General features: G+C 34.1%; 1 protein-coding gene across 1 annotated transcript in view; it reads right to left on the bottom strand.

Moving 5' to 3' along the window:
• The window catches only part of LOC145291968 (uncharacterized), a 136,255-nt gene that overhangs the window by 66,764 nt on the left and 41,887 nt on the right, over positions 1 to 27,604 (bottom strand). Inside the window, exons 7-11 of the mRNA XM_080137908.1 lie at positions 24,572 to 24,752; positions 20,718 to 20,846; positions 13,419 to 13,509; positions 9,760 to 9,850; positions 2,540 to 2,626 (exon numbers count right to left, since the gene is read on the bottom strand). Of these exons, the coding sequence (XP_079994034.1) occupies positions 2,540 to 2,626; positions 9,760 to 9,850; positions 13,419 to 13,509; positions 20,718 to 20,846; positions 24,572 to 24,752 (579 nt within the window). The remainder of the gene's footprint in view (positions 1 to 2,539; positions 2,627 to 9,759; positions 9,851 to 13,418; positions 13,510 to 20,717; positions 20,847 to 24,571; positions 24,753 to 27,604) is intronic.

Here is a 27,604-nt window from a genome sequence, read left to right as displayed (position 1 = left end):
ATGATGTGTTAGCATGGTCAGATGAAAGTTTGTATTGTATGATATTTCGGGAAAACTTCCCTTTCTCAGATATGTTTGACTTTAATTCAAACATGCATGTCTTAATTTGTTTCAGTTTGTCTCTATTCATTATACTTCTTTAATGCATTGCCTTCTATAAATTTCCTTTATATACACACTAGCGGGGTGTACTCGGCATTGCCCGGGTGTTTGGAGGTGTGTGTGTTTTTGGTTAAATGAAAACAAAAATCGTTGGCCTAGTGTTTGTTTTAAAAAAAAAACCAAAGCTTTGACGTGCAGTTGGAAAATAATAAAGTGTGAAAAAAAACGTGCGACGTGTAACTTAATGACGTCAACTTTGAGTGTGGGACAGTGTCGGTATTTATCACGAGTCTGTTCGCTTCGTTTTTTATACGAAAAAGCTTAATGCACATGTGGCGATCGAAAATTGTTGAATATTTATCTTTTGAAAGTCGAGCAAATTAAATAGATAGATGACCCCGGTTGTTAACTCGTAGATATTATCATTTAGGTGCGATATAAAAAGTTTTAAGAAGTTGTGAGGCAATCGATCGGTTCTCGGAAAAAAAGCCTTTCTTGGACATACATGAAAACGCACACACACACAAACATTTTCGCTTTTATATTTATAGACTAGCGGCGGTATCCGGCGTTGCCCGGATGTTTGGAGGTGTGTGTTGGGGGGGGGTGTAGTTAAAAAAAAAAAAAAACGTTGGCCGGTTGTTTGTAGGTGTAAAAGAAAAAAAATAGTTTTAGTATAAAGGTAGGCTTGAACCCCGAACGTTTGACGCGGAGGTGGAAAGGAAATGGAAAAAAAAAAACCCTGCGACCTAACCATCTCAACCACAGGAACAGATAAATGTGTTAAGTTGACGTTTATAAACCGAAATTAGCAGGTGCGACAACGTCAAGTTGCGGAAGCCAGTTTCTGTTTTCCCCGCTACGCGGCGATCAAACAATACAAAAAAAAACACAAAAAAAAACTAACGTAAGGCAAACGAACAATGAAAACAGAAACGAACACGTGAAAAATGGCTTAAATAAGTCTGTTTCAATATTAAAATTTAAAAAATCAGTGGGTACCCAGGTGTTTTTGAGTGTCGCTAAGAATAAGCGAAGTAAAAAAAAAAAAAAAAAAAGCAGAAAAACGAACGTTACGTGAAAAATGGCTTAAATAACACTGGTTCAATATTTAAATTTAAAAAAATCAAAAAAAAAAAAGAAAAAAAAAACATCTAACACCACGATTCGAACCCAAAACGTTTAGATAATGAACCAAGGCCTTAACCAACTGAGCTAACGCGACGTTTTTCATTATTTAAAGTAAATCAGGTCACGTCATCTGACGCATGCGTAGAATCGGTCATTGTCACGAGAGAACCGTTTTTGTTGACTCCCCCCCTCCTGTTGAAAATTGTCGATTTTGGGGTGAAAAAGTTAACGTTTTTGGCCAATTTTTCGATATTTTTCGAGCAAAGGATGGAGCTTCGATATGATACCAAGTTTGTGAATTTTCGTCGCGTCTGTTGAAAGTTTTTAGCAGACATCCAAACATACACACAAACATACATGCATACATACATACATACACATACATTTTCGCTTTTATATATATAGATTAGACAATGCTTCATTACAGCATAATCACATTGGCATGCCAGTTCCATTAGATAAACGAAGTTAAGCACTGTTGAGCCTAGTCAGTGCTAAAATGGGTGACTATTTGGTAATACCAGGTGCCGTATGTGCTTTACGCTTATCTTAGCCTTGTTTAAAGTTATCCTGGACCTCTCCTTGCCATTTGTCTCAGCCACTACTTTGAAAAGGAATCTCAAAAAAACAAGTGAGATAACTCAACAATAATTCATACTTAGTAGATTTAAGTTACGTTTTTGAATTTTTTAGATTAGAATTAGTTATTTGTTTTATTTGGCTTCTTCGGACTATCAGTTGTAAAAGTGAAGGTTGAAGGTTCAATTCTCAGTATGGGCAATAAAAAAATACAATTACAAATTACTTAAGACCTCTATCCAATCATGACCGATGGAATGAGAGCATGCTACCCTTGTGAAGTAAATAAATGGTTCCATTCAGAATTCCATCCAGATTCTCAAATTTGATAGAAACATTCCCAAGTTTGACAGAACACCTGAAGAAGATCGAAGGTTACATCAATCGAAACGTTGTGAAAATGACACTCACGATGAGAACAGTAGTCCAAAGAATCCAAACAATATGAATAGATTTTTTTGTAATATCTATAAATTTCTATTAATCACTTAAAAATTAATTTCTTTTTAAAATTGAATCACTTCATCAATTACATGATTTTTGGAATATGATATTTTCCTTTCTTCACAGGTAGGTATATCATACAGATTTTTCTTTATAATTTCTTTTTTAATATAAGGGAATTATGAACAAGAACTAAAACTGTTATTAGATCAAAATCCACCATCAGGTACATTGAATAAATATTACCCATTTAATGTAGAAAAAAAAGAAATGTTCAACTTACGAGCAGTTGATAAGCATTCGAATGTTCGGCAATATATTCATCACGATTCAGAGTCAGCAAAACCGTCTGACTTAAAAGTTGAATATGCTGAAAAAAAATTTTTTTTAAATATTATCCTAAAGTTGAGTTAATCAAAGTTTGTTTACATAAATGTTTTCTTTTATTCATGCACAAAAATAACACGAATAGACATCCTTATTATCACTAATAATAAAGACTACTGTCAAAGGATCTTAATTGATTCAGACAAGATAATATTGATCACTTTCCATCACTGATGAATCATCAATTACTCAGTTAACAGTGGGAATTGGTTGGTTATACTTGTTTAACAGCATATCAACCATATTTGGGTTACTTAATTTCGAATTCAGTAATTCTTGGAAAAATTTTTGCTTCAAGTTCTTTATATCAACAAATATTTAGTTATGGAGTTTGGTTTGGTTGGTTCATAGTATATCAAATCTTTTTGAGTTATTTCATGCTGAATCCAGTAATTTTCAAAAAAGTTTTATGCTTCAAGTTTTTTTTATATATTCAAATATTTTTTATGGTGTTTTTGTTTTTGACTCTACAGAACACGATTGAGTTTTGCCAAGGGAAAGGAAAAAGCAATAACAAATGTGTGGCACATTTTTGGTCAGGAAGCCAGTATCTTCAGACAACCTGATCACGGAGCCTCATCACTGGATGTCTTTTTAGGTCATATCTATGATTTAAGAGTGGAAAGTGGAATCCCAAAGTTTGTGGTGACTTAATGCTGATTAAGTCCACATAATTATTAACCACTGAAACTGAAAATTCTGATATTTCTTTGGCTGGTAGCATACATAAATGGTGATACACGATATGTATATTTCGCTATAGTCAAGATTGTCTGCTCTTTTGTAACTTTTAGTTTCTGCTCTGCAGATGAGATGATTAATACTTATCTTTCCTTCAAATAAAATGAAAGCCTCCCCCTTTTCTCCATCTTAAGAATGGCTTTCTTATTCGCTTGACCATATCTATTTATCCAACCAAATAGACAACTGTTCATTAAAAAGAGCCAACAATTTTAACTACAACAACTATATATATGAAACAAGAAAAGTGTCAATTCATATAAAATACTGATAATTCTAACTTTTACTGCTGCTTTGTATAGGTCCAAATGATGAATGTCAATGACAGAAGTAGAAACTTTAAACATGCATGGACTAAACATTTTAGCCTATTAAAAACGGGCAAAAGTTATAGCCATTGATTTTATACCAAATTGATAGTTGAAAATTATTGCTCATTTGTGCATTAATTATTAATTGCTAATTGTGGATACCATAATATTTAGTTCACTGCAGCTTATGATAACAAAAGTTCATACAAAATTTCAGTTAAATTGGTCTAGTAGTTTCCGAGAAAACTTCTAGAATAAATGTGCTATTTAGTGACTCATCCTTAACTATGCATCGAACAGATACCATAACAAAGGACCATAGATAATTTCATCCAAATTGGTCCAGTAGTTTCTAAGTGAAAGTAGAATGGACAGACCAAGAGAAATATAATATAGATTATTTTTTGGCGTATCAATTTATTACTTTCATGTCTGCGCATTTGAATCAAACAAAAATGCAATTCACAAAATTCTCAAAATAGACTATGCTTGAATTAAAAAAAAAACAAATAAAAAGATTCACCTAATTAGCGGGAATCTGCAAATAACTAATCAAGTGACTCATCTCACTATCTAAGATCCTGTCTATCACTCTCCTCCTCTACCTCTTTTTGGTGTTTTAAGCCATTTGTATCTCTCTTGAACTCTTAGTTTACAAAAAAGGATCATTTAATTTCCCACTGCTTTGCTTCCTCCTTTTCAAAGAAATCATTTTCAAACATTACATTTAAAAAACACACTGAAGATTCCCAAAAGAATGAAACATCAGTGTCTGTTCGTATTTAATAATTATTATAGTAAATAATTATGTCAGCGTCTTCAAGAAACTTGTTTCTTATCGTTGAGCACTTTCAGTTAAATTAAAATCGGTCAATTTAGCTCATATGCATAAATCATCATACAATGATTAGATCACTCTGACTGACGTAAAAACATTTAAAAATAAAATGTTTAAATTTCAATGTTATTTCACGTGGTTAACGGTAGCCAAATGGATACGGTCCTCGCTTATGAAGCCAGAGATGACTTCTGTCACAGGGTTCAAATCTATTGACTGGTGTTTAATCGTGACACCCTGCACTGAAGATTCCCGAAAGGATGAAACACTAGTATCTGTAAATATTTAATATAATTATTATAGTAAATAATTATATATATATATATATATATATATATATATATATATATATATATATATAAACCAATGAGTTTGACCAGTATCAGATGGGTGACCATTTGGAAATGCTAGGTAATTTATGTACTGCACTGTGACATAGAAATTTCCAGGTTTGTATCTGTAGTCGCGTTTAAAAAACACTGAGAGAGATGCACCCTCAGTCTTTGCGAAGACATGCATCTAGAAGAAAAACTCTGATATAAAGATTGAGGTTTACTGTCTGCTCTTTCCAGTGCATTCAATTGTACCAATAGAGATTAGCAGTAGTCCCAAAAAGTGTGGATGGTTCTACACAGGTCTTCACCACTATAATTTCAGACAATTTAATTGAAATCAATGCGAGAAAACCCATTTATATACAATAGCATGTGTGTTATTTTGTATGTCACGTTTACATCTTTTTTCTTCTGAGTGACTGTCATTTAATTGTTATGACCTTCTATTTCTTGTAATAAATAATTTTACCAAGAATTCTTCATAACTTTTTACTTTTGATTATAGCTGAAGAACTCAAGTTATATATATATATATATATATATATATATATATTTTTTTTTTTTTTTTTTTTTTTTTTCTTCATAAATTTTGGTATTGGTTTTGATTCAAGCTGATGCACCCAAGCCATATGGATCTATTTTTTTATTTTTCAAATCACAACTTTATAATATCTAAGAATCGATAGAAAATTGACTATAATAATATATATGAAATCTGCATTAATTAAAATATATTTAAGCGTATTTTACAACTGGGCTATGCCAGGCTTCCTTGCTAGCTTAGATGAATACTTTTGCAGTTTTAACAAAAGAGCTACAATAATATCAGGGCATCTCCATTTACACTGAACATCCACAGAATGCCACCATCAATATATTACATATGAAAGAGTCCACAGTGGAATTTCCACAGGTCTCACTAGTTAATATTAATTTGTTTGCTGGGTTAGCTTGTTGGATGGCATACTTTTAGTGAGTATAAAATCCTACTTGTAAAACATTGTCTTATGTTCTTAGTAGTTGGATGACTACATCCCTTGTTAAGAAGTAGGTAAATTTCACACTCAGACATTACCACGGTTTGTTTGATCTGCGTTAGTCAATAAACTTTCTTGAATGTGGCATGGTACTCAGCTTGTATGCAAGTAACTTTAGTTTCAAATCCAAAGTCCGGATTTTTCTACTGATGAGCCCAAAGGAGGACAAAACTAAAGTCTAGGACTTCCAGTTTGCAGCATTTATAGCTTGTGTGAGCTGAGATGTTTGGTTATGGAAATAAATTATATATATATATATATATATATATATATACTAGCAGGCTGCTCTGCGTTGTCTGATCATAAAATATGTTTAAAATATGAAAAGACTTGTCCTGCCTTGATAGGGTTCAAAATAGACTTCGTGGCCTGGTGGGAGATGTCCTTTTCTCTTCGCTGCAACCTCTATCTCACAGAAGAGATGTTGCGAGTTTGTCTCTGATTTATCGTTATTTTCATGGAAAGTGTTTGACTGAGCTTCGATCTATGGTCCCCCCTCGCCAAACTTTCACAAGAAACACTTGTTTAGCTGAAAACACTATCAATAATTCCCCCCACTCTTTATCTGTGCCTTAACTTAAACATAGATTCCATGATCAAAGCTTCTTTCTTAGAACTGCACGCCTGTGGACTTGTCTTCCGTTTTCCCGCTTTCCAGCCGTCTATAATATGGTTGTCTTCAAGTCCAACGTGAACAAGTTTCTGATGAGCCGTTCCACTTAAGTTAACAAATTTACCGAACTTCCATTACTATTGATTACTATATTGTCCTTTTGACTGCTGTACACTCTTTAAACCTTATTCTTGAGTGGCCTATCGGCCTTGATAAGTGGTGTCGCCTATGTAAAAAAAAAAAAGTATGATATTTTAATTTATGTATATTTCATATTTATTATTACAGAGACAATTCTCTAGTAAACATTATATTGTACCAAATATATATAAGAGATTTCAAAAGTTAAAAAACATAAATAAAAGTATGACTTGGGTGTCATCAGCAAAAATCGAAACCAAAATAACAGCTCCAGCATTATTCATTACCATCTGAGCAAAGTCTATATGCATATAAAATAACGTTGTTAAAGATATAAATTTATATCTGTGTATGCATATAGAAAACATGTTTAGTCAACTTAAACCTACCAAGTTCCAATTTTTACTTCTTAGTAGCTATTTTTACCAGCTAAAAACCAAATGCAATTTGTTCCACAGGTCCAGATCCTCTATATATTAAGTTTCTGGTTTGTAAACCAAAAATTATTAGAGTAGCTTGGTAAAGACTATTCACACACAGGAACACTCACATGTATGTACATATATAGTTTTGGAAGTTTTTAACCTTTAAAACTATATAAAAATAAAAAAGATATTGGATCTAGTTACCTACTCATGATTAATTTGGCTAACCTATTCATGTTCTAAAAAAAACAATGTCTTCCTTACCTGTGAGATTTGTCCTTGTCTCCAAATTCAAAATGGATATATTTTTTTAATTTATCATGTATTTATAAGATTAGGATTAATCCATTTTACTACTTATCACTCCCACTATGATCAGTATTTAGTATATTTACATTCTAATTTATTTAAAATAGAAAATATATAAAAGTTAAAAATATTTATATATAAGGAAAATCCAAAACTATATTCGTAATGTATAAAATGTATTATATATATATATATATGTATATATATATATATATACACACAATTGTTTTTTTATATATAATACATTTTATACATTACTAATATAGTTTTGGATTTCCTTTATTAATATATTCTGATTAACTTTATGACTCAAAATCATCAGGATAATGAACGACTGCTTTATTTAACTTTATAAATATTTTAGTTTTATCACCATATTGTTTAATCATTACAAATCTAGAAACTGGGAGTATAAAATCTATTAATTTTTATGTAATGCGAGCTATTCTCAGAAACTCTGGCATAATGATTCCATAAAACATAAACACAGGGCAGGTACTAATTTTGTGTAGCATGCAAACTGTTTGAAAGGAGAAAGAGTTTCTTTTATCAAATATTTTATAAACAAAAATTCTATCCTCAATTTTTTATATCTAAATCAGAAATGTAGCTTGTGTTCCTCTATGTTCACAATTTCATTCTAACTCCTTTGGATATATAAGATTTTATTTCTTTGTTTTTTTTTTCAAATTATATACACATTATATATATATATATATATATATATATATATACAGGGTGTCCCAAAAGTCGCACATCATCTAGGTTTTTATAAAAATAAACATAATATCTATTTTCTTGTTCATTAGCTCAACAGATGGACAATTCTAGTACACATTTGAGATGTCCCCGAAGACAAAAATGTTAAGGGGGACAGATCTGGTGAGCGGAGTAGCCACTCCACGAAGATCAGTATATGGTGTGAAACTTCTGAGACACCCTGTATAAATATATATATACACACACAAAATAGATAGATACATACATACATACATACATAGCAGGCCAGCTGGCATTGCGCAGTTATAAAATATGCTTAAATATGCTATTATAATTTATGCAGATTTCGTATTTATTATTATTGAGATAATGTTCTACTGATTATTATATTGTACCCAATATATATTAATGATTTCAAAAGTTTTTTAAAAAATATGACTCGGATGCCATCAGATAAGACCAAAATCAAAACATGTAGCTCTCTGGAATTATTTGTTACCATCTGAGCAAAGTCCATATGCATATAAAAACTTAAAAAATAATATTGCTAAAAAGGTATGAATGTATATTTTTGCATCTGTAGAAATAACACATTTAGTCAACTTACATCTACCAAGTTTTGGACTCTTTAGCAGTTATTTTTACTAGTTAAAAATCAAATTTAATTTGTTTCACAGGTCCAAATCTCCTATATATCAAGTTTGAAGTCTATAGACAAAAAATTGACTGAATAGTTTGGTGTAAACTGTTCCACACACCGCTGGACAGGTGTCACTTTTGTATAGATAGATAGATAGATAGCAGGCCGTCCAACACTGCCCAGTCATGAAATATGCTTAAATATGTTATTTTAATTTATGCAAATTTTGTATTTATTATTATAGAGTCGATTCTTTATTGATTATCATATTGTACAGAATGTATACTAGTGATTTTGAAAATTTAAAAATGAAATATTACTTCAATAGCATCAACTAGAATTAAAACCAAAACATTTAGGTTTCCAGTGTTATTCACTATGGCGACATGCATATCAAGTCTTTATAAATTATCCAACTTAAACCTATAAATGTATATACATGTGTAAAGGACACACATTAGTTCGACTTACACCTTCCAAGTTCCAATTTTTATCCCTTAGCAGCTATTTTTACCAATTTGTTTCACAGGTCTGTCCCCTATATCTAAAGTTTCAAGTCTGTAGAACAAAAATTGGCAGTAGTTTGGTAGAAAACATTCTGCAGACAAACACGGTCACATCTAAAATTTGTGTTCTAATCTCTACATTACTAAAATTATATGAAGTCTTCTTTTGCGTCTTTGTTTACTATTAATCAATGAATTATTGCAATAAAAAAATGAAATACTGTACCATACCATATATGTTTGTTTTAAACCTATTTTAAAAAAAAACATTATGAAATTAAATTCATTATAATGGATTTTGGTTTCTTCGTAAACTATTCAACACCATTTTAAACTTTAATCATTAAATAAAAAATAAATTACTCTTTGACCGTTTGACATTTGTAAGGAATTTAAGCTGTGGAAATGTTGTGAATATAGCAACGATAAAGATGCGGACAACAGTTCAAAATAATGTGAATAAAATAATAACCTTTAATGTTTAACAATTAGATTTTTACCTGTTTCATTTGTTCTCTGAGAATGGCCGCCTGCTCTGTGGTGACCATGATATTCAGATTGGGTGGATTCCCATACGCATTAACATCCGTGCTGAAGAAATATAAAACCAATATAAAAAGATCAGCATCAAAATGTTTATTTTATACCAAGCTAACCATATCTATCCCAGTGTTGCCCAGGACTAAACATAAAATATGATAATGGTTGTCTAGAATTCCGGCTGTATTAATAATATCAAAAATGCAGAAAAATGTTTATACCTGTGATGGATAATTAAAAGATCATGTGCCAATACAAAAGTGCATAACAAGAATCACTTCAGATTCTGAAATTATTTTGTTCTTACACCGTTTACATTTCAATAATTATCTTCATAGAATAATTCTAATATATTTACACCAGAAACATCATTATCCTTTGTTTTTTTTATTCTTCACCCCAAACAAGGCATATTGTCATTTGAATGTAGGGGACTAATATTTCAGATCATTTTTAACAGGGGACTGAGGAGATTGAGCAGCGAGATATTTGTTCACAGTACATTTAAACTTCTACAGGTCTGAGAGAAATAAGTTATTAGAGTAGAAGGCTTTCCGGCATCTAGGGACCTCAGTAGTGAAAGGATGAGATTTTGTTGCTCATTGGATTAGTCGGGAGTATGTACGTCAAGGGAGCACAAGTGTGATGAGTTCATCAGCGCACATTCCATTAAAGTATTTGTAAAATAAACACAGGGATGTGGTATTGTGTCGATAGGACAGAGGTTGGAGATTAGTCAATAGTGCAGGACCTATTAGATTTGAGACTTTTTGGACCCTGTCTAAAGCTGATAGATGCATCAACCCACATGTGACAATAATACTCCATATATGAGCAAATTTTGGCTTTTTAAAAATATAGGATACTTTCTGGTGTGAATAGTTTTCTAGCAGAGTAAAGAGAGCCCACCTTCTTTGTAACAACCTTGACAATGTTCTCAATTTGTGTTCCAAATCATGTTGCCTGTGAATATTAAACCGAGGAGTTTGAAGGATGCTCTCTCGGGTAGGGTGTTACTTGTCATGGAAATCAGTAGTTGAGAAGGTTATTATTATTTTTTATACACTAAGTAACAATCATTGCAATATAATTACAATAAAATAAACATGATTACGGTCATTAATAATAATAATCTACAACAGTGTAGTAAATAATGGGCAATCAACAATTCCCCCACGAACCAACGATCACGAGGTTGTTTGCTCAGCAACCAAGAAAGCTAACATGCTTGCTAGTCGGTTTGCCTCAGATGCCAAACTGGACCATTCTAAACCCCCCCCCCTCCCTGATTTCCTTTGCGGACAGACGCCACGCTAGAAATCTGGAAATCACTCCTACTCAGGTGCATGCTATCATAAAAAACCTTGACACTTCAAAAGCATGTTGACCCGATCTCATCCCGGCTGTGCTATTAAAAAAGTGCTCTGCCGAAGTAGTTCCAGTTCTCTCCAAACTCTACAACAAATGCCTTAATGAATCTTGCTTTCCAGACTGCTGGAAAACTGCTTCTGTAGTACCAGTTTTCAAGAATTCTGGCGAAAGAACTGACCCATTAAATTATCGTCCCATTAGCCTCCTCCTACTTTTCGCCAAAATATTTGAGTCCATAATTAACCAAGCTCTAGTCCATCACCTTACAGATGCTAAACTTCTGACTGCCCAACAATATGGATTTAGGCAAACCGTTCCACAGCAGACATCCTAACTGTAATCTCGGAATGTATATACCATTCACTGGACAAAGTAGGGGAGGGTAGAGCGGTAGCTCTAGGTATATCTAAGGCTTTTGACAGGGAGTGGTATGAGGGTCTCCTCAGGAAAATTAGATCATACGGTATCACTGGAAAAATACTTAACATAATTAAATCCTTCTTAGATAAGAGAAAAATCCAGGTTGTCCTCGATCGTTGTATATCTAAACAATATGATATAAATGCGAGACTGCCTCAAGGATCTAACCTGGGACCTCTATTATTCCTAATATTCATAAATGACCTCCCCGACAAAATTGCCTCTGAGATGGATATATATGCTGATGACACCACACTCTATAACAGGCACGACAGGAAAACAAATGAACACATATCTAAAGAAATGGCAGAGACACTAGAAATTGACCTCCAATCCGTAGTGGAATGGGGACAAAAATGAATGGTTACATTCAATGCTGCCAAGACTAAACTTGTTTCCTTCAATAATTACAAGAAACCTTTTCTACCACCAATAGCAATGGCCAATGACTCTTTATCTGAAAGTACATCCTTTAAACTCCTCAGCCTAACATTCACAGGAAACATGAGTTGGAACAATTACACTGAGAGCATTGTCAGGACTGTTGCAAAAAAAGTAGGTTCTCTCTACCGTGCTAGAAAGCTACTAACACTTGAAAGTATCCTGTACCTCTATAAGGCCACCATTCGTCCATGTATGGAGTACTGTTGTCATATTTGGGCTGGTGCGTCTGCTACTAGTCTCTCGTTCTTAGACAAGGTTCATAAGAGAGTCGCCAATCTGATAGGTCCTGAACTGTCATCTAAGCTTCAGCCTCTGTCCCATCGACAAAATGTTGCATCCCTCTGCCTGTTGTACAAGTATTTTAATGGTGAATGCTCTGATGAACTGCAAGCACTTGTGCGCCTACGATGTAAACACCCTTGACAAACCCGACAGGCAGCTAAATCCCACCCCCACACAGTAAAGATCCCGAGATGTAAAAGAGCCTCCTACTCCAGTAGTTTTTTCCCCAAAACCACTAGACTTTGGAATTCCATTCCAGGTCTCTGCTTCTCCAACTGTACTGACATGCAGAAGTTCAAGTATAACGTGAACCGACATCTTGCTGCCCAAATCCTAACATAGTACCCCAGTAGCTGTTGCCCTTGATAGTAGCCCCCTACATCAAAGTGGCAATGTGCCTTGTTTGGGGTGAAAATGTAATAAAAAAAATTTTTTAAATAGATTACTACAAATTTTTCAAAGAAGCTATTTTAAGTCTTAGATTGCTATATTTTTGCATGGTTCAGTTTTCAATAATTATCTCCCTTCCGGCTTATCATATTAACATCAGAAACATCACTAAAGTTGTCAAAGGATGATTCGATTGTTTTTGAGGATGATTTTTATTGTTATTTGTTTTTATTTATTATTATATATTTAAGTTTCAACAATAGATAAGGATTATTTTTCTTTCGAGAATGATTTTGCTTTCTTTTTTTTTTTTGGGGGGGGGGGGGAGATTATTAGTTGTACATTAAGGCAGGTGTTATAATAATACTTGACATTTAAAAACAACACATATTCTTTGAGCAAAGGGTAAAGAAAAACGAAGAAAGAAAGGGAGAAACAGAAAAAAAGAAAAAGGAGAGAAAAGAAGAAAGTAAGGAACAGATGACAAAAGGAGAACAAAAATAATGGGAAAGTAAACAGAGAAAAAAAAAGTAACAAAAAGAACAAACAAAGAGAAAAAGGAAGAAGAAAGAAAAGAGAAAAAAATGAAAAAGGAGAAGAAAATGGAAAAAAAGAAGAAAAGGTGAAGGAAATAAAATGAAAATGGAAGAAAAAAGAAAAAGACAAAAGGAGAAGAAAAAGAATTTATCTTCCTGAATTATTTTTCACTTACTTCACTAAAGGGGCGGGTGGGATTACAGCCTCCTCCTCTTCATTACCGTCATCATTGAACAATTCATCCAATAAACTGTGCAGTTCCTTTTCTGGATGAGAGGGAGAAAAAAATGCATCATGATATCAAAATTTTTATAAAGTTTCAAATGATATTTGTTATGTATTTATTATCAATCTTTAGACATTCCTTCTAATCAATAATACAGAATTATATGCAAATACCTACAATCTCACATAATATATAATAGGAATATAGCGATCAAATCCTTTTTCCTCTTTCATTAGAACAATCCCAAACATTCTTTTGTAACTTTATTATTTCTGAATAAATGCAATTTATTCTTAAAATATTCTACACTAGGGTTAAGTTAAATATTAGGTACTTGTACAGTTTAGTCAAGACATTAAAAACTGAAAATATTAAAAAAAGGTTATATTGTACGCATCCGTTATGGAACAAAGTTCTCAGAAAAAAAATTTCACATAATTTCATTAAGTACTTGTTTTTTTTTACAGCGAAAAAACAATTTGTTATGATACCGAGCAAACGGTTTGATTTTTAGGAAGAAAAGCTAGAATTTAAGATGGGGAGGGAGTATCAGCGCTTTGCAGGAGTTATCTCCCCGTGGCATGTTCAGCAAATTTCATAATGGCTGACTTCAACGGGCTCTCATAAGAATGCATTCTTCCACTGTAAAAAAAAAAAAAAACTACTCGATCAAATTAAATGGAATTTTTTTCTGAGATCTTCAGTCCAAAACGGATACGTACAATATAACCTTTTTTTATATTTTCATTTTTTAATGTCTTGACTAAACTGTACAAGTACCAAATCTATATATAGAAAAGGCAAAATGTGTGTGACCATTTCATGTATGTCTCGCAAAGGCTTCTTTCGCACACGCTCCCAGGGGGGGTACTAATACTTAGAACTGTTTATATACCCCCTATATAATAATATCTACAATTTGGGAATGCAGGTCGCCTCTAGATTTATTTAAGTCGATTTTTACAAAATTATTGCTATTTCAGCCCGTCTTGTGTTCGTTCAGCTTTTTTGTATAAAAAGCGAAACTAATTCAACGCTAAGGCAGCGTTCCCGACAATCGCACCGGGAAACATCCAGAAGCAATCAGCTTTGATCAATGTGGGGCCAAACTCCATATATCAGACAACTGCTATTCAATCTGGAAAATGGGGAGCTGGTTTCCCCCTCCCCAACATCTTGGTGAAAAAACCAGTCAAAGTTGGGTAAACAAACCCAAAAACTGCCCCGCAGCAAAAGTAAAGTCCGCGCCTTCTATTTGACCTCATTTTTAATGAGGTCACATAGAAGCAGAGCAAAAGTTTTGTCCGCTACTTCTATGACCTCATTAGTAGAGTTAACTTTTATGGCAGCGACGTGTCAATTCTGTTTTTATTACTCAAATTCAAACGTGACTCCGTTAGTATGTCGCAGTGGCCCACTGGTTAACGTCGCACGATTTTTTTTCACACTTTAATTTCCACCTTTGCCTCAAGGGTTCAGGTTCGATCCTCATACTAACCTACCAAAACGTTTTATTTTTATTTTACCCCCCACCAGCAGAGTTTTGATTTTCCCAAAACCACACACACCTCGAAACACCCGGGCAACACCGGGTACCCCCCGTTAGTATTATATAAAGTATATGTATATGTTCATATAATTCTATTTATAGGATTCATTCCTAAATTAACCAATCATTATGAATACAGGAACACAAGTGCTAAACTTAAGCATAGGTACATTTAATTTAATTTATTTTTATCTAAAGGGTGAACAACTGTTCATGAAATTTCAGATATCTATGATTTCAGTGAAATTTTAACAGGTATTAGACATCAATTAATGTTACTTTTTTTTTTTTTACATAGGCGACACTACTTATCAAGGCCAAGAGGCCACTCAAGGATAAGGGTTAAAGAGTGTACAGTAGAAATTGGACAATATAGTAATCATTAGTAATGAAAATTTGGTAAATTTGATAACTTATATGGAACGGCTCATCAAGAACTTATTTACGTTAGACTTGAAGACAACCATATTGTAGTCAGCCGGAAAGCAGGAAAACGGAAGACAATTCCACAGGCGTGCAGTTCTAAGAAAGAAGCTTTGTTCATGGAATCTACGTTTAGGTTTAGGCACAGATAAAGAGTGGGGGGAATTATTGATAGTGTTTACAGCTAGACGAGTGTTTCTTGTGAAAGTTTGGCGAGGGGGAACCATAGATTGAAGCTCAGTCGAACACTTTCCATGAAAATAACGATACATCAGAGACAAACTCGCAACATCTCTACTGTGAGATAGAGGTTGCAAGGAAGAGAAAAGGACATCTCCTACGAGGCTACGAAGTCTATTTTGAACTCTATCAAGGCAGGACAAGCCTTTCTAGCAGCTCCTGCCCAGATGTGGCAACAGTATTCCATCCTTGGACGTACCTGGCTCTTATATAGATAGAGAATTAGCATCAGCAGTGAGATATTTACCGGATTGATAGAAAGATCCCACCATTTTTCAGCGGCCTTGGCAACAGATTTGATGTACGTGTTCCATTTAAGATCAGGAGTAATGGTCAAGCCCAGAAATTTCAGCTTCTTTGGAGCATTCTAAAGGGTCTTTTTAGGAGAGATAATATGGCAATAATATTTTAAATATTTCAGATTTGTATTTAATTAGATCTATAATCATGAAGCAAGATTCCCTGAACTCCAAGGAATAAATCTATCAGACATGTGTATAAAGTGCAATCTATATATATAAAAGCGAAAATGTGTGTATGTATGTTCGCTTTTTGTGTATGTCCAAGAAAGGCTTTTTTCAGAAGCGGTCAGTCGGCTCGCAACTTCTTAAAACTTTTTATATATCACATAGAAATTATAATATCTCCAAATTAACAACGGAGCTCGCCTGTCTATTTAATTTGCTCAACTTCGGGAAGATAAATATTCAACATTTGTCACTCGCCGCATGTGGATTAGTCTTTTTCCTATAATAAAAGCGACATTAATTCTGGCGGTATTTTCCGTCTATCGGCGGAAATGTCCGAAAGCAATCACATTTGATCAATGTGGAAATATTTTCCTTATATCAAACAATTGCTATTCAAATTGGACAAGGGGAGCTGGTCCCCCCCCCCACCAACATCTTGGGGAAACAAAAATAAAAAAGCTTTCCGCAGTAAATGAAATACTATCTCGCAGTCAAAGTTGACCTCACTAAGTCATTAAAATGTGCACCTGCCGAATCTAAGTAATTAAATAAATTCAAACGTGTTTCCGTTAGTATCTCGCGGTGGGTCAATGGTTAAAGTCGCACACTTTTTTTGTCACTTTAATTTCCAACTTTGCCTCAAGGGTTCAGGTTCGATCCTCATACTCACCTACCAAAAACTTTTTTTTTTATTTTAACCCCCCCCCCCCTCAGAGTTTTGATTTACTCAAAACCACACACACCTCCAAACACCCGGGCAACGCCGGGTACCCCCCTCCGCTAGTCTATTATATAAGGGGCAAAATAGGTGCGAGCGTTTGTGTATGTCCATGAAAGGCTTTTTGGGTGGGGGTTCGCACGTCGGTTAGATTCCGCAAGAAGTTTTCACATATTTCCCAGATTGTAATATCGCAGATTCGCAAACAGACATTATTTTTTATCGAGTTAAACAAAATTCCCGCTGTGCTGTTATATCAGCTGTTTGTTTGTCTTTTTTGTATAAATTAATCAAAACTATTCGAACGCAAACGCCACGCCTGGCCTTCACCCGGGTAGTATCTGTTTTGTAATTGGTCCTTGGTAAATGTAGGGGAAACCCTTCATACTGAGACAATTACTATTTATTTGGATACTGCCAGAGTGACCTCTTTTTGGGGGAGCTGGTTTTCCCACCACAATCAAAACGACCTTGTATCTAATTTGCTTTCATGGGAGTTTTGAAAGCAACGTCATCTTTTGTTTTGATTGACTTCGTTAAATTTGAACGATTTACACTTCCTGTCGCGTCATGGAGTAGTGGTAAGACGTCAGATTTTCTTTCACTTTCTTTTCCGTCTTCGCGTCACAGGTTCAAGCCTGCCTGCTTATTACCACTTTTTTTTTTATACCTCCAAACACCAGGGCAATGCCCGGCACCCAGGCTAGTTAGTGATATATGAAAATGAAAATGGCCAGTAAGGGTTAAGGACATGCATTGTGTGAAGAGAAATCAAATAAGAATGATACGATGACTGTGTAATGGGAGTCTCAAAGGAGTCTCAAAGACAGGCTTAGATCTGATCATCTCAGAGAAAGATTAAATCTCAACAGTACATGGAGATGTGAGCAGAACAGGAGACTTTCTTAGTATGGTCACTTTAAAAGAATGGACAAGGGTTCTTGAACAGTTGAAGTATCTGGATAAGTTGATTGGTGATAACCAAGGAAAATATCAGAGGAATTAATAAGAATGGACTTGACAGCAAGAGGAATAAATAAAGACCTGGCCAGAGATAAATAGGATGTAAATTTTTAAAAGCCGTCAAATCCAAGCTAGCATGTGAAATGGACATTAAACTGAATATGATAATGATTCACACGTCATTTTGATAGTGTCTTTTGAGAGTGGGAGATCATTTCCAACCAGAATTCTCTCACCTTCCCGACTTCCATTCCCAGGATTTTTATTCCAATTCATCGTCAGCTTTTTCTACGCTTGTCTATTATTTACTAACAGATCATTCGATGTTGCCCGGTCATACAATACTCTCAAATATTATATTTTAATTCATGCAAATTTCGTATTTATTATTATAGAGCCAATCCTTAATTGATTATTATATTGTACCTAATATATAGTACTGATTTCAAAAGTTAAAAGAAATGACTTGTGTGCCATCAGCTAGAATTGAAACCAAATCCGTTAATGTATGCCCTAAATCCATATGTATACAAAATTGCAAAAATATATTGCGTAACTTATAACTTTGGATTAGTGCATGCGCAGAAAAAAAAAAAAATGGGTATAGTTGATTTATTATAATGTTTTTGTTTTTTTTTCAATTTTGACCCTTTAGCAGCAAAAAAAACAAATCGAAAGTGTGCTACATGTCCAAATATCTTATATATCAAATTTCAACTCTGTAGACAAAATATCCAGAGAGGAGTTTGGTAGAGACTTTTCGCACACATACCGACAAGGTCATATTATATATATTTCTGTGTGCTAAAACATTTTCATTTTAAATTCTATGCAATTATGCAGAATGTAGAAATTATGCATAAATAGAATTCAGCATAATTAGTGAAATAAATCCAATCATCTAATAAGAATCCATAAAAAATGAATAATTAAATAACATTCTTTTTCAAACAAAATATGCAAATTAGTTAACGCAGTAAATGTAGTCACTCACATATCCATGACTGAGTATATTAAGAAGTTTGTTTTATCAATTTTCAAATAGAAAAAGTAAGGCTTTTAATATCAATGTCAGAGAGAGAAAAAAAAATCAACTTTCTAGGTATACAGATTATTAACAGTTTGGCACTTGTACAGTTTAGTCAAGACATTAAAAAATGAAAATATCAAAAAAAAGGTTATATTGTACGTATCCGTTTTGGACTGAAGATCTCCGGAAAAAAATTTCATTTAATTTAATTGAGTAGTTTTTTTTTTTTCAGCGGAAAAACACGTTCTTATGAGAGCACGTTGAAGTTAGCCATTGTGAAATTTGCTGAATCTGAACAGCATGCCACGGGAAGATAACTCAATGTAAAGTGCCGACACTCCCTTCCCATCTTTAATTCTAGCTTTTCTTCCTAAAAATCGAACCTTTAGCTCGGTATCATAAGAAATTGTTTTTTCGCTGTAAAAAAACAACTACTTGATGAAATTAAGTGAAATTTTTTTTCGGAGAACTTCGTTTCATAACGGATACGTGAAATATAACCTTTTTTTTTTTCGATATTTTCATTTTTTAATGTTTTGACTAAACTGTACAAGTACCAAAAGTTTAAATAGGAACTCTACAATACTGATGTGATCATCATGTATAGGGGTAGATATAACATTACCTGTTCTCAAATCTTATATCTTAACCACCAACATGTGCACTAGCTAATAATATAGATACTAGATAACTCACCTATCAGAATATTAACACGTGTCCCCATCAAACATCCATAAAAGCAAAGATGATATTTGTACTTTAACTTGAAAATTAAATCAATACGAATAAAAATTGTAATATCGGGGTTCCTGGCTAAGGACAAGAATACACATTGATCCACATTCATTCGCAGAAAATTCCAAGAGTGTCTGCTAATCATTTATAAATTAAAAAAAAAAACCCATAAAAATAAGGTTCAAATATCAAGAGGGAGGTATGTTATGATTCAAAGTAATTGTTTCTAACTTTTATATTGTTTGGTTTTACTGCTAAAAAAAAGCTTTATTAGAGGAAGATCTGGACACGATAAGGAGATGTGTGCAGTAGAACAGACTTAGGGAAAGAAGGATAAATAAAGATCTGGTGAGAGGTAGGTCAATTCCTTAAAGTTGTCCCATGCCTGCCAGCATGGAAAACGGACGTAAAGCTAAATAAAATGATGGATACTTAGAAATTCCTAACATTTAATTGTTATTAATACTCAATATGTACGGCATAATCACATTGACACACCGGTTCCTACTAGATCACAGAAGTTAAGCAACGTAGAACCTGGTCAGTACTAAATGGGTGACCATTTGTGACTTCCAGGTGCTGTATGTGCTCTCCGCTTATCTCTGCATTGTTTCCAGTCGTCATAGACTTCTCTTTGCCACTGGACTCAAACAGTGCCGATTCAGGAGAGGTGTGGTTGGAAATTGTGCAAACCTTGCCTCACAATTATAGGCACAGCTGCCCCTACAGGGGGTATACTTTGATTTTTGAGATTGAACGGGGGCACGGAATATTCAATAATGGTATACACTAGAGAGAGGTCATAATGAAAGGCAAGCATACCCCTCCTCACTTCCAATAAAACCCCCATTTCTAAATAAAACCAAATGACAGTAAATAAAAGATAAAGCTCTTGCAATTCGGCAAAAATCAGTTTTTGCTCAAAATAATATTGTTTTTTTTTTAATTAAAATAAAAAAATGTTTTTTATGAATTCAAATTAAAGGTGAAATGCCACTTTTTTCTGATGTATAAAAAACAGATGTCTCACATCTCTGATTTCAGTATTGAACTTGAAAATAGTCGCAAAAAAAATAAAATAGCAAATATATATATATATACCAGCTATAAATGTACTTACTGGATACTCGCACCATCCGATCGTCACGGAAATCCTCATCATCTAAACATTCTTGTTCAGCTTCAGCTAAGTAGTTATATTCTGGATCATTAGCTTCATCATCAAACGTTTCCGTTGGGTCTTCCACATCTGAATGAAAATAAGTATAGAATGACAATATATATATTAGTAATCAGAATCAGAATTGGGAATCAGAAAAATCAGAACTCTCTCAGGTATCAGAATTTGAAAATTTTGTGCCTATTTTCCAATACCAAAAACAATTCCTTTAGTTACCTTTTTTTTTTTATTTGATTTTGTTCAAAACAAAATCTTCTACTGCTGGTATTAATAATAAAATAATAAATATTTATTGATTTTAACTTCCAGTAAAAATAACATCTATAGATCACCTCCTCACAAATATGTTTTTATATTTGAGAATATATAAGCAGATTTAACATGTGTTTTTATGGTAATCGGGACAAAATAACCATTTTATAATTAAATATTCAGAGATTTATAAAAAAAAAAATCAGAATCGTGAAAAATAGTGGAATCATCCCATCACTTATATACTGCCAAATAGATATACACACATTCAAATTTAAATCAAAGAAATGGACTCACATTGAGGAGGGGAAGATTTAGCCAAAAGTGTTAATCTACAAATTTGCCACTATTAGTATTATTATTATTGTTAGTATTATTATTATTATTGTTGTTGTTATTGTTAGTATTATTATTATTATTATTAGTAGTAGTAGTAGTAGTAGTAGTATCTGTATCTTGTTTTTTTTTACAGTAAAACAAATCAGTCTACTACATAGCTGTTATATTGACAGTAGCAATAAATGACCAAATGTTAACAATCAGAACAAAAAACATGAACATTCTTTGATAGAGGGAAGGTAAAGAGTAGTTAACAATGGTTTTCGAAACAGTAACATTATTATTTGGAAACTAATTTTTTGTTAACCATTCTATTCCAACAGTCTTCTTATTTTGCATATCAATCATCAACTATTTTCAGTTGTTTATGAAAATATTCAAATAACTTTACGTCAACTAACTACGAACATGGAAATCGAATTTGCTTTGAAAGAAAGAAATCTGTAGTTGCTTCACTATTTTCAATCAATTCCAAAAAAACATTTGAGAAAAAAATATTTAAAAAGATCTACTCATGTAATACATGCCGGCACTTCTTTCATAATGCAATTTTATATTTGTGATAATATATGCAGACATTACACAAGGGTTTTGTCATGATTTGACAATAAAAAAGCAACAAATCTCTAATTAAATATTCAGAAATTTTAGAATAAGAATTGGTAATTGTATTGGACTCAGGAATTTATGTACAAATTCCAACTGAGAGTAAACGAGGAAAAGTCTTGCCACAAAAACTTGGAACGACTCGGTCAATGATGATCTCAAGCAACGATATATTTAAACCAACATCAATGAGTTTCATAGAGAACATCACCTTTTACCTGCATGCCTAATATGCAACACACACATCTGATGTGGAAGAAATGTTATTCCCATAACTTTCATATTGGCCAATATAAATTCTGACTTTATCTTGTCAGCTCATTAATCTGTACAGAATTTCAAAAGGAACCCTTTATTTAATCCACATGGATCGATTGTTCTCATTCCATCAGCCATGATCAGATAGAAGTTTTAAGTAATTCTTAATTGTATTCTTAGTATTGCCTGTCCTGAGGATTGAATCTTCAACCTCCAGAAGATTGTCACTTAGAACTGATTATTACTTGGCAGTTTATCTATTGAGTCACAGATCCATAGATCATACAGATTCCAGAGTTCAACAAGAAGGACCTGAAGAAGACAGGAGGCTACATTGGTTGAAAACATTGGAAGAATAACATCCGAGATCATCAATCCGAATAATGTAAATTATCCTCATCTAAATAATTACAAAAACTTTTCTAAATTCAATCATAAGGATAACTTAAGAAAATACAAAATAAATCAGCAGCAGCCTTACTAATCTGCCCTTCTTCTATATTGATGGTCTGACTAAATGATGGACATAATTGCTTATGGAGATGTAATGTCCATGTCGAATAATAATACATTGTCTACATATAACAAAGTCATTGGCACGTATGCAAATAACCAAGCCATGGGGCGCGCATGACGTCACAGAAATATATGGATATATGTATGACATCAGGATCAGAGGAAGAGGAGAGAAAAAAAGAGGGTAAAAAGCATGTGTCGACGCAGGAGGAGAAAAAGCATGTGTCAACACAGCAGCGTTTTTTTAATCACATGGTGGCGCAAGAGGAACTTTTAAACAAGATGCAACCCAAACTTTTAACAAGATTTTCGGACAAATTACACATGTAACAGCTGGTTATAGCTGTAGACTAACCACTTTATTGACCATATGGTCACCAAGTTGGAAAATATATGTCAGGTAACGACCAGTAATAAATGCCTTTCTTTCAACTGAAAAAAAAAAAAACTTGTGTTGAATTTCTTTCCTGTTTCTTTACGAAACTTTCATATACACATCGGATCAGTGTTAACATGTAATTACAATCTTTTTGCAACAATGTTCAACCTGGCGGGTTTGCATTGACTCCTTCCCTCGCCTACACCATGTCCAGAACAATGACATTCCATGCACGGCAATCCTAAAGAAGGTTACACAAGATGGTTAACCAATTGCTATTCCACCATTGAGACAGCCTGCTTGCAGACCTGAGAAATCAGCCAAGTTTTCTCCGATGGTTATCACTCATATTACCTCTGATAATACCGCAAGCTCTATCCCTCACCTAAATCTGGAATAAGTTGTACAGCAGCTGTATTGAGAGTGTTATATTATATGGCAGTGGACAACTAGATGGATCTGCCACGTGAATTCTTACCAAACCCAACACATTAGGTTGAAGGATTTGCTGAAAGTCCTGCATTTAGTCAGCATAGAGATTATCAAAAGAGTGAATCAGTTACTCTGATACAGACGTGTAGAGTATTCATCCTCATCGATGAACTGGGTTTTTTTTTTAGGGGGGGGGTCATTCAATTTTTAACCCCAAACAAAGCACGGGGCCACTTTAAAGTAGAGGGCTACTATCGGGGACATAAGTTCCAAGGGTAATATGAAGGGAGATGAACACCGAGATGTCTGTTCACATTACACTTGAACTTCTGCATGTCTGTACAGTTGGGAAAGCAGAATCCCAGAAGGCAGTTCTACAGGCTAGGAGTTCTGGGGAAGAAACTAGTGGAGTAGAAGGCTTTCTTACACCTGTTACAGAAGCATAGACATCTTGCATCGCAGAAACATTGGCAGGCCGAGGAAACATTAAAAACAACTGACTGAACAAGACTGTACAGAATGGCAGTTAGAAACAGTTGAACCATTGAATTGGGAGGATTGGAAAGTGCGCTTGTGAAATATCAACAATACCAACGCTCGGACAAAGCAAAATCGACATTAAATGACAAAAGAAATGTGGTGCTTGTCCAAAATTTCCTCTTTATTAAAATAAAAAGTAAAATAAAATCTATGTATTCATGATGGAAAGAAAATATCATCCACCAAAAATCACATAAATTGATCAAATTGTACTATTTTTAAATAAGAAAATCAAATTTTGTAGCTAAGCAAACAGTGACAATATCGCAACACCATCTTCAAAACTGGCTGACAAGAGAGAGAACTTCAAATAATTTAAACTTTCCAAAATTTAAAAAGCCATTGGGGACATTGGAGAAATAAAAATTTTCCTTTTATCATACAGATTTTTTTTCTTTTTGTTTTTTAATATAGGGAGAATTCTGGACAAGCACCAATTATTCCAAGATCAACTTGTATTTTTTTGACTTACATTCAGGTCTCGTTAAACTGTTCAAGAAATCCTGCCAATTCTTATCATTGCATTCAGTATCATACATATCCTCTGTAATATCAGGAGCAACAAAATTGGCTTCCAGTTCCGTTAACGACATATCATGTAGAGGTAATTTCGATCGGGTGCGTCTGGCTATGGTTTCCTCACTTTCATTATCCTATAAAACACAAGAATAAAAAGGGTAACTCATGAAAATATTAAAATCATTTTATAAAATAAACAAAACTACCTTTATTTTTTAATTAAATTTTCTGATTTTAATCAAATTTTCGAGTTACACTTCTGCATTTTTTTTTAACAAAGAGATGATGGGCGCTCAAGTCAATAGCAGCAAATCAAATGGTTCAGCACCTGAACGGAGAGCATGTCTCTTGACGCTTGTTGGACAAAACCCTTTATACTGAGGTCGGTTTGAATTTCACCACGAGTAAGAAAAGGGTTTTTTTGTACCTTTCTGCTTACCTACCTTGATTTTTTTTCATTTAATTTCCTTGGCCGACCACATCTTGGAAGATTTGCAACAGCTTCACCAGGGTTTTTAAACTTTCTAATAACGTTTCCAACTGTACTAAGTGATAGATTAAGTTCCCTTGATATTATTCGATACACTTTTCCTTCTTTGTGCTTATCAATGATTTTTTGACGAATATCTATTGATAACTCTCTAGTTTTAAGCATTTTTATAAATGAACTGGTTTGGTTTAGTAGATGATGACTCCCTCCCCTCCTAAAAAAAAAAAACACACACACACACACACAAACACACAATTGGTTCAATTTGAATCTTTGGGGTATAGATAAGAATTAGTTGAAAACAAAGACAATAGCAAAAACTTCAGTTAAGATTTATCCCTGAAGAGTAAAGCTGAGTTTGTATAAATCTTCATTCTATATGCTAATCTCTATAATAAAAGTGAATGTACATGCATCCAGCTCAATTCAATAGTCATGTATGCAAATTAATTTTTATGAGCAAAGAAAGGGAGGCTTAATCTTAATAAGTGATAATGAAGAAGAATTAATTATATTTTCTCTACTGTTCTCCTTAGATTCAGGATTGCACCCTAATCAGCCAGGTTTCTGACAGCATATACGCACCACTCTCCCTAAATACTCGCACCCAAATACATGTATTTGGTGACTTTAATGTCCACCACAGTAATTGGCTTGGTTTCTCTACTTATACAGATGCAGTTGGTAGCATCATACATAGCTTTTCTATATTGCATACCTTGACACAGACCGTCACGTTCCCAACCTATCTCCCAGATCGACAGGATCAGCAAGCCTTACTTCTAGATCTATTTCTGATCACAGAACTCCTCGCCTTCACATTCACATCCAACATGAATTGGAACAAATACATTGATGATGTTGCCAAGGTTGCTGCAAAGAAGGTGAGCTCTCTTTACCATACAAGAAAATTATTCACACCTAAGAGTATCCTATATCTCTACAAAGCCACTATTCGCTCATGCATGGAGTATTGTTGCCACATCAGGCCTGGTGCATCTGCCACTAGCCTCTTGCTCTTAAACAGTGTCCAAAAAAGAGTCTCTAACTTAATAGGTCCTACACAAGCAACCCAGTTCCAACCCCTATCCCATCGCCAAAATGTTGCATCCCTGTGCCTATTTATATTATTTTAATTGGAATTCATTATTTAGATGAGTATTATTTATTTATTTATTTATTGCGGACTATTATCCTCATCTTTTTTTTTTTTTTTCACGGTTACCACCTGACGAAGGCCAGAGGAATAGTTGGCCAAAACGTCGTGAAATAACTAAAAAAAAGAATTTTTAAATGAGGATAATAGTCTGCAATAAATAAATTAACCTGAGCCTGTTGTATTAAGTATTCTCATGGAATGTGCTATGATGAACTCAAAACACTTGTACACCTCAACGTGAATATCCCCAACTAAACTGACAAGCAAGGATGGAATACTAATCTGACAATCCAAGGATGGAATACTGCAGCCATATTTGGGCAGGAGCTGCTAAAAACAGCCTATCCTGCCTTGACAGAGTACAAAATAGACTTTGTGGCTTAGTGGGGGATGCCCTTTTCTCTTCCCTGCAACCTCTCTCCCACAGTCCCACAGAAGAGACATTGCGAGCCTATCTTTGTTTTATCGTTATTTCCATGGCAGGTGCTCCTCTGAGCTCCAATCTCTGGTCCCCCCCTCACTAATCTTTTACGAAAAACACCCATCTAGCTAAAACCACTGTCAAAAATTTTCCCCACTCTTTATCTGTGCCTAAATAAAAACGTAGATTCCATGAACAAAGCTTCTTTCTTAGAACTGCACGCCTGTGGAACTGTTCCATCTGCCTGCTTCCCACCCGACTACAACCTGGATGTCTTCAAGTCCAACGTAAACAAATTCCTGATGAAGCGCCCCCTTAAGTAGACACTTTATTAAATCTCCACACTAACATACTGTACATACAATAACCCTTATCCCTGAGTGGCTTCCAGGCCTTGATAAGTGGTGACCACCATGTAAAAAAAAAAGCAATAAAATTCCACCCCTATGCAGTAAAGATCCCTAGATGTTGGAAAGCCTTCCATTCTAATAGTTCCTTCCTTCAAACTGCTTGACTTTGGAATTGCCTCCTACCCCCCCCCCCACTTTCCTGACTGTACTGACATGCAGAAGTTTGAATGTAAATGTAAACAGACATCTTGCTGCTCAAACCCTTACATAGTGTCCCGGTAGATTTGGTTTCAAATAGTAACGCCTTACATCCAAGTGGCACTATGTCTTGCTTGGGGTGAATTAACAGTAAAAAAAAAAAAAAAAGAAAAGAAAAAAGGCTCTTCAATTTGGAATAGAGAGTTTAGGGTGATGTCTACCAATATCACAATGTGATCAGCATTCTTGAGTAGGCTATGGGCATTTGTTACAAAATCCTTGGGAACTGAGGTTAAAAATAAATCTAGATGTGAGGCTTGATGATCCTGATGATCTGGGAGATAGGTTTGGAATGCGACAATTCATAA

The sequence above is a fragment of the Euprymna scolopes genome, chromosome 13, assembly GCF_053919585.1.
Source record: "Euprymna scolopes isolate OS-2025 chromosome 13, ASM5391958v1, whole genome shotgun sequence".
Taxonomy (NCBI): Eukaryota; Metazoa; Mollusca; class Cephalopoda; order Sepiida; family Sepiolidae; genus Euprymna; species Euprymna scolopes.
This window is presented reverse-complemented; position numbering and strand designations above follow the sequence as displayed.